Raw genomic sequence first — 8,371 nt, forward strand, 5'->3', positions numbered from 1 at the left:
CCAGCTCGGGCTACGCTGAGGCCCGCGGCTAGTGCCTAGCAGCACAGGGCAGGGCCAGGCCCTGCGGCTGGACCAGCCCAACGCTCCTCGCCTGCGGGGCCCCCTGGCACCGGTACGGACACCCGCCGCCATGGCAGGGCCCCCGCCCCGCCCCGGCTGGGACAGCTCGGAGTGACGGACACCCCCGCTCCTTTCTCCCCAGCAGCAAAACTGCGCCGGCGCCGCCGATCCCGCAACTACACAAGCGCCAGCCGCCAGGCAAAGGCTAGTTGTGCGCCTGCGCACGGATGTGACGCACTCCCCGCCGGCTGTCTGTGCTTTCTGCGCACGCGCGTTAGGCTCCGGGAAGCCGGCCGGCCCGACCCTGAGCATGGCGGCGGCGGCAGAGGCTGGGGCCCTGCCCGCCGAGGAGCGCGTGGGGCAGGTGGTGCTGCCGGGGGACGTGCTGCTGCTGCCCTCGCACCCCGAGGCGGATGGGGCGCGGCTGTGGCTGGGCCCGGGCGCCGCTCTGCCGGGCCGGCTGGTGTGCGGGCCGGGCCTGAGGAGCTGCGGGGCCGGGCTGCTGGTCACCAAGGGCGGGCTGCTGCGCCACCGCCAGCCGGGCGGGGCCGGAGGCGGCTCGGGCGGGGCCTACTGGGTGGACTCCCAGCAGAAACGGGTGAGCGCGCCGGGGCCGGGGCGGGCCCCAGGCACGAGGGGCGGGTGGCGCTGCAGAGCGGGGCTGAGTGCGGTGGGTGCCTTTCCCCCGCTGGGCTCCGTGCGGCTAGAGCCCGGGTGAGCTTGCTGCGAAGCTCGCTCTTGCTGGGACCGTCCCTCTCTTCCTTCCCCTCGCCCCACTGTCTCACTCTCCAGGAGCTGCAGCTGCCGTCCTCTTTAAAGCTGGCTGGGGCACCCTTCGTTCAGCGCTTCATAGTCGCAGAGCCGGAGTGGAAACCCCTTCCACTGCTTTTCTTGGGAATTGCGGGGCTGCAGCCAACATCTGGTGTCCATTTAGTCCCCGTCCACACACAAATTACTACTATACTTTGCCACTAGTCAGTGGCGTGATTGACTACAGTCTGTTTAGGATGCTGCTAATAATCCCCGATTTGAAGGCTAGTGTGGCACAGGGATCAGTCCTCGTAAGGAGTGAGTTATGCACGCTATTACTTTGTTGTGCAGGGGTCACCCACTACTGTGTTTCTGTAATAACTAATCCTACCATAACACTGTACAGTTGTACATCCAAGGGTGTATATAAATTGCTGTTCAAGGCAGGGCAGTCCCTAGCCATTTGGGTTTCCTACACAGCCCCCCGGACCCCCCCTCGTCTGGCTGCCCCGTGGCCCCGGCTGGAATGCGGTGGCATGCCTGCACCCCACAGTCCCGGCTGGAGCTCCAGGCCCTTTAAATAGCCCCCAGAGCCCTGGGGTAGTGGGGGGCTCCGGGGGCCTCTGCCACCCCAGTCTTTTAAATAGCCATGGGAGCTCTGGGGAAACGGCAGGGCTCCTGCGGTTATTTAAAGGGCGGGGGGGGGGGTCGAAGCAGGGGAGCCCCGGGCCCTTTAAATAGCCCCCAGAACCCTGGAAAAGGGGGGCAGGCTTGGGGGCTATTTAAAGGGCCAGGGCTCCAGCCAGTCCCTGCCGCACCCTCCTGCCTGAAGCCAGCCAGTCTCGCACTCCTCTGTCTCCAGCCCTGCCAACCCCTGCCGCACCCCCTTACGGCCCTGCCTGAAGCCAGCCCCTGCCGCACCCCCTTACGGCCCTGCCTGAAGCCAGCCCCTGCCGCACCCTCTGCCCTGTCTCCAGCTAGCCCCTGCCGCACCCCCTGCCCTGTCTCCAGCCAACCCCTCCCGTACCCCCCCTGCCTGAAGCCAGCCAGTCTCGCACTCCTCTGTCTCCAGCCCTGCCAACCCCTGCCTCACCCCCCTGTGGCCCTGCCTGAAGCCAGCCCGCCCCACACACCCCTGTCTCCAGCCAGCCCCTGCCGCACCCCCTTGCCCTGCCTGCAGCCAGACCCTATCTCCTGTCAGCCCCTGCCCTGCCTCCAGCCAGCCCCATGTCCATTGATGCCCTGCAGTTCCCAGGGCAGTAACCCTACACACCTGCTTCAATGAGGGGGGCAGGGAGCAGCTGGGACCCACACGTGTGAAATGGAGGTCATTAATAACGGATCAACAGCATATATGACGCAAGGTATATATAATTCTATTATTTATATAGTTATGGAAAGTAAATAATGGAAGAAATGAAAGGCTTTTTTTAACTTTTTTTTTTTTTTTTAGTTATCCCTGCTGGGGCCCCGCTAAAAATGTTCGAATTGGGCCCCACACTTCCTAAAGCCCGCCCTGCTCATAAGTACCAGGCTTTGGGCATTAATTTACCACTGATGTGGTTTCTCCAGTGGTAGCGAAAGTGGGAGTGCTACTGTATACATGGTTTTTTTGCCCTTTGCTGCGTTCAGCAAACCAGCTAGATATGTTCCTTATTGGGTCGAGTGTTGCAACTGGTAGCTGAGAAAGCTAGAGGTATCACTGGTAAAAATACACTGCTGCTGGTAACAATGGGAGATTTTTTTTCCTCTTTGTGCCAAAAGTGTGGGAATCCTGCACAGCATCTAAGCTTACCGAGAAGACGTAACTGTAACCTCATCTGGAAAGAAGGGGGCTGAGGAGGTACTAAAATAACCACACTAGGTGCAGGCTGCAGCAACTGATCGGACACTGTGGGATAGCTGGCCAAAATTAGGCAGAGTTGCTAATTACAGAAATAGAAACATGGCCCTAATGGCTGAAAAGTTGCTGTGTGATGGCAACTGTTATTGGTGAAGCTGACTGTGACCCTAATTGGTTGAAACTCTCAGTTCTAGTTCAAGGGTCCTCCTAAAAGAGAAACCATCCAAATATAGACCAATGTAATGTTCAGCTCATTCTGCTGCCATACTGAAACAGTATCTTTGTGATGTGTAAATTGTTGTAGTAACCTTATTGGAGAGTTAATGCTGAAAATTAATGAAGATTTAAATTGCACTACTGATTATTTCGCTAGTCATCAGGTTAACAAATTTGTAGATACAATAGAAGTTAAAAATGAAGACCATTACTTCCAATCGATCCTGTTACCGTAGGGTTAGGGTTGTTCGTTATAGCATCTTTACCAATGTCTTGTCCAATTTTAAATGTCCCTTGTGAATTTCCTGTCACTTCCTCTTAAAGAGAGACACACAATCAGGATGTCTTTTCCGCACTTTTTTTGCAGTTGTAATTTTATAGTGTTACTCTAAGGCCTTATCTTCACTGTAGCTCTTGTTAGTTTGCTCATTACTGTACTCAAAGCTAGGTTAGTTCCAGTGAGAGTGACCACCACACTAGAAAACAACACTGGAGTTACACAGAGTAATTGGATTTGCTACTGATGAGACTCTTGTAAGTTGAGCTGTTGCATTCACACCGCATCACTAGATTCATCATCACTCAAGCATCAACCCACCCACTCCCTCAACAGGCCAGCTAGCTTGAGTTTAAAGCAACAATTAACTTGAGCTAGAGATTTGTGTGTGGATGGAAGTCAAGTTAGGTAACTCTTCATCTAACTGCTGTGAAGACACACATTTAGGGTATGTCTACACTACAGCTGGGAGTGTGCTTCCCAGTGCAGGTAGATAGGTGTGCTAGCTCAAGCTAATACACTAAAAATAGAGGTGTGGCAGCAGCTAGTCTCCTGTGGACATACCCACAGTGTCTGGTATTATTGTAGCCTGTGCCATCCTGGCCACACTGCTATTTTTAGCATGCTAGTTCAAGCAGAGCTAGCGTATGTGTCTGCTCGCACTGGGAAGCATGCTTCTAGCTGCACTGTAAATTTATCCTTATTTATAAAGACTGAAGCCCTAATCTTGCAAACGCACATGCTTAACTTTTATGAATAATCCTGTTGAAGTAAATAGACCTACCTATGTGTGTAAGTATTTTCAGTGGGGTCTGTGCCTTCTAAAAATAGAAGTTCATTTTGATACTGTATCAAGATTATTTTTTTTCAGCAACTTTTATTTTGCAATTAAGTTTGGTCACTCAGCTTCTTTGTACACAGTGCTTGTGTGTGTATATACATGTAAAAAGATATACTTATTTCTTGTACATGTCTTTGTTTTAATTTTCAGTATGTCCCAGTCAAGGGAGATCATGTGATAGGCATAGTGACTATCAAGGCAGGTGACATATTCAAAGTGGATGTTGGTGGAAGTGAGCAAGCTTCTTTGTCCTACTTGGCATTTGAAGGTGCAACCAAAAGAAACAGACCAAATGTGCAGGTAATGTTCTTGTTATATATATTGGCAATATTGAAGGCTTTAAAGTATTATATTTTCACTTTCTTGCAAAGTGACAATTGAAAATATACTAAAAAAGATTTGCCTGTATCCCTCAGTTATAAGATGTTCTGATATGTGATAGATTTTCCATTTCATGTACAAACTTTTCTGTAGTGGCTTTGTTCTCATCCCTTTCTCCTAGGCCTTTATGTTGGGCTATGGCAGAGGAATTCAGTTACAGATCCTGGATTATTTTCTTTTGATCACTGACTGTCACAGCAATAGGTGCCAGGCTTTGCCATTCATTGTACAGAGTATGTTGCAGCTGTATCTTCTCATGATATCACAGGCAGAAGATGGCAGTTCTGTGGTAGAATAGCCCTTCAAAGAGAGTTTGAGATCAGTTTAGGCCTAAAATTCACATTTCATAAATCAGGCTCTTATGAAATTTGACTGTCACGCTGTCTGGAGTAGCTCCTGACTGTGAGTGCCTATCTCAGGACAGACTGTCAAACAGGGTAGACACCCCCCACATCCCGGTGATGTGTTCTATAATTAGATTTCACCAAGCCAATAACAAATGTAAACTCCTGGATCACTGCAGCAGTCTTACCAGGGAATCACAGACACTCCCCTTAGACTCTCCAGTCTACCTTGCCACCCAGACAAGCTGGACTAATAGTCACTTAAACCAAAACTCACTCAATGTTCAAACTGCTTTGTTGCTTTCAGTCCAAGAGACATTTATCCCAGATAATTTGTTACCCAAGATCTTATACCAAAGACCATGCCTGTAGTTTATTACAGGATTGCCTATCTAAAGATTTGTTAATTAGGAAAAAGAAATAAGAGTTACTTACAGGTTAAAGCAAGTAAGTGTGTACATATAAATTAGTTATAACCTAAATCCCAAGAGCATGAGAGCTGTAATGATCTGTCAATTCAAAGTGTCCTGCCCTGAGGATCTCTGCCTCAGCTTAGACTGTCTGGCCCTGTCAGAATTCAAACAGCAAAGAGGGAGACAGAACATTTTCCTGAGACTTTATTTCCTTCATTCAGCTTCCAAGTCCACAGGATGAACTTCCTTGCACATAGCATTTCCAAGATGGGATAGGGTCATTAACTAATCCATTGTATCTCAGTGTTCCTTGATGGCCCATTTGATAGCCCTACTGGAGGGGGTGGGGGAAGAGATGATTCCAGTGCCTGGGTTCAGAAGTTCAGTGCAAACATTTTCAAAGTTATAAAGAAAAATGTAGATATTTTCTTACAGCGTAGAACAGGGGTTCTCAAACTTCATTGCACTGCAACCCCCTTCTGACAACAAAAATTACTACATGACCCCAGCAGGGGGACCGAAGCCTGAGCCTGCCTGAGCCATAGGCGCCGACTCCGTGGGTGCTCTGGGGCTGGAGCATCCATGGGGAAAAATTAGTGGGTGCTCAGCTCCCACCGGCAGCCAAGAACCTAGGGACAAGTTTAACAAAAAAGATATACAGACGTGATACAGTTTCTCTGAACATTTCCCATCACTTGTTTTAGGTGGGAGATCTTATTTATGGTCAATTCGTTGTAGCCAATAAAGACATGGAACCAGAGATGGTCTGTATAGACAGCAGTGGAAGAGCGAATGGAATGGGAGTAATTGGACACGAAGGCCTGTTGTTTAAGGTTTCTTTAGGTCTAATAAGAAAGTAAGTACTACAATTTTTTAACTTCCCAGGAATGAGAAAGAAGCTGAATTGTGTCAATTTTTTGAGTTGTGACAGATGAGTGAAAATCTTTATCTTGATGGAAACTGGTATGCACCCTAATATTTAATGCTGTAGCATTGGACGTCCATAACCAGCAGGTCTGAGCAGTATGACAAGTGGAGTAACAGATGTGTATTATATTGTTCTTAGGGCATGTATTGTCAACATTATTGCCTGACAAAGTTATTTGATCTTTGTGATCCTAAGTTTGTAATCTGCATAAAAATATAATATAGTATAACAAAAAGGGAAATGACTGATAAAATACAATAAGTAGAAACCAACAGATGTCACAAAACTAAAAATGCTCCTCTCTCTGTTCCTCAACTACAAACTGGCCTTTTAAATTAATAAGCCTCTGGTATGTTTGCTGCTTCCTTGAGAAAGCTGTACTCTTAACCATATTCTACTGTAAACTTTACCTTTTAACTTTAATAGGTGGTAGTGTATTGAAGTGGACTTTCTTTTCTACTTGATCTTGTTGCTACATTATTTAGAAAATATTGTGAACCCAATCCATCAGAAACTTGCTTTTGTCACCTATGGAGGCTAATCGTAAATTTGCTATGAACATATTCAGTCATCAGTGGTAGAGTAGAATCTGTATATAGCAACTGCTCTGAGAATGACACCAATTCCTTGAACACAGTCTTCACACAGCCTTCAGTGGCATTCTCAAGCATCCTTAGAAATCTCTCTTCCAAAGAGAACCAAGAAAAGACTGTGAAGAAACAAACGAAAAATCAGTTTCCACTCTCCAAACACTGTGCAGGGGATGAGGGAAGGGAGGGGCAATAGCAAAAAACCACCCTCTGTTTAAAGATTTTTAAGTAGCACCTCTTTCACATACAGTCTGGATGAGCTGTTCCAGGTTAGAATAAATCCTGTTTACTGCTCAGTCACAAATGAGGAGCTAAAAGTCAGCTTAATTAAATCTGGTTCACAAACACTAGACTGTCTTTACTATGATTGTTGCATGGTGTCACTGCAGGGTGATTTTTTAACTCTTAATTTCCTCTTGGTTTTGGAATTTTTTTAAATTAAACTCATACATGAGCACTAAACAAGAAATTCAAAATGTTACTATGTTATATTACAATAAAGTTTGAATCCATGCTTTCAACTCAACTCAGCCTTAACTATTGAAGTTGCTACATATGCCTTCATACTACTGGTAGTATTAGCAGTGGTCCTGTTATTGACTAGCAACACTGAAATATATTTGTTACACAACAATTTCTTCTTCTGACATCCCTTTTACTTTGTTTTCAGGCTTTTAGCTCCCAATTGTGAAATCATTCAGGAATTGGGACAACTCTATCCTTTTGAGATAGTGTTTGGAATGAATGGAAGAATATGGGTAAAGGCAAAAACAATTCAACAGACTTTAATTGTGGCAAATATCTTGGAAGCCTGTGAGCACATGACAGCAGAACAAAGAACGCAAGCATTTGCCAAACTATCTGAGAGGTGATGTAAAGAAAACATCTTGGGTTCATTTCAATCTTTGCAATGATTGTAATATTTTTGTATTCAGATATATATTAATAACTCATTTTTAAACTTTGTGTCTCTCCCTTTTGTTGTTTTTTTTACCCACCAGTCCCTCTTTCCCGTTCCCTCAATCTGTTTAGTCTTCTGCATTCAAGAATTCTCCTCACTTTCTTAGCAGCAGTGTTTGATTATTAAAAGATTATATCTATTTGTTTCATAAAGTCTCTCACAATAAAGAGTTGTTGCAGAGCACAGTGATTTTTGCCGCACAGAATTCAGTAGTAACACTAATTCTTCCATCAAATGAGAGCAGAAAACTCAGTTGATCACCTACACGCATTTGGTGTTACTTCCACCAAGAGGTCCTATATAGTGCTTTCTTTGCTGGTTCTTCAAGCTCATCAGTGTTTTAAGCCTTAATATATTAACTTTCAAAGAGCCAGTTCTTCTTCCTTTCTTAACAAAAGATCGAGATGGCACAGGCCAAATGCTAAAATAGAAGATGAGGAAGACATGAGGATGGAAGTTCACGTTTCTTTAATAAGCTACATGGGAAGTAAGGCACTAGAAATGACATACTGAACAAAAAAACAGTTGATCCAGAATTACATGATGGTTCAAACATCCTTTAAAGAATAAGCCAATTACTCCAAAAGCCAAAATCAATTACTCCATATTCCTAGAAATATATGGCTAGCAATAGTTAAGCGAAAAGATTACAGTGTAAAATACATCGTCTTATGCCACAGTGATTAGTAAGTGTCCAAAATTGATGCGATTATAGTGCTGCATACCCCTCCATGGGGAACACTTTAGGCCGAGGCATATTTGATTAC

The 8,371-nt window shown here is 46.0% G+C and overlaps 1 protein-coding gene across 1 annotated transcript; it reads left to right on the top strand.

Annotated features, from left to right (window-relative positions):
• Nucleotides 1-309: 309 nt before the first annotated feature.
• EXOSC3 (exosome component 3) lies at nt 310-7,805 on the top strand. The gene is made up of 4 exons (XM_045025663.1): nt 310-658; nt 4,138-4,287; nt 5,830-5,981; nt 7,314-7,805. The coding sequence occupies exons 1-4, from the start codon at nt 371-373 to the stop codon at nt 7,513-7,515; spliced, it is 792 nt and encodes a 263-aa protein (XP_044881598.1). The 5' UTR covers nt 310-370; the 3' UTR covers nt 7,516-7,805.
• The last annotated feature ends 566 nt before the right edge of the window (nt 7,806-8,371 follow it).

This window comes from Mauremys mutica, chromosome 7 (genome assembly GCF_020497125.1).
Source record: "Mauremys mutica isolate MM-2020 ecotype Southern chromosome 7, ASM2049712v1, whole genome shotgun sequence".
Classification (NCBI taxonomy): Eukaryota; Metazoa; Chordata; order Testudines; family Geoemydidae; genus Mauremys; species Mauremys mutica.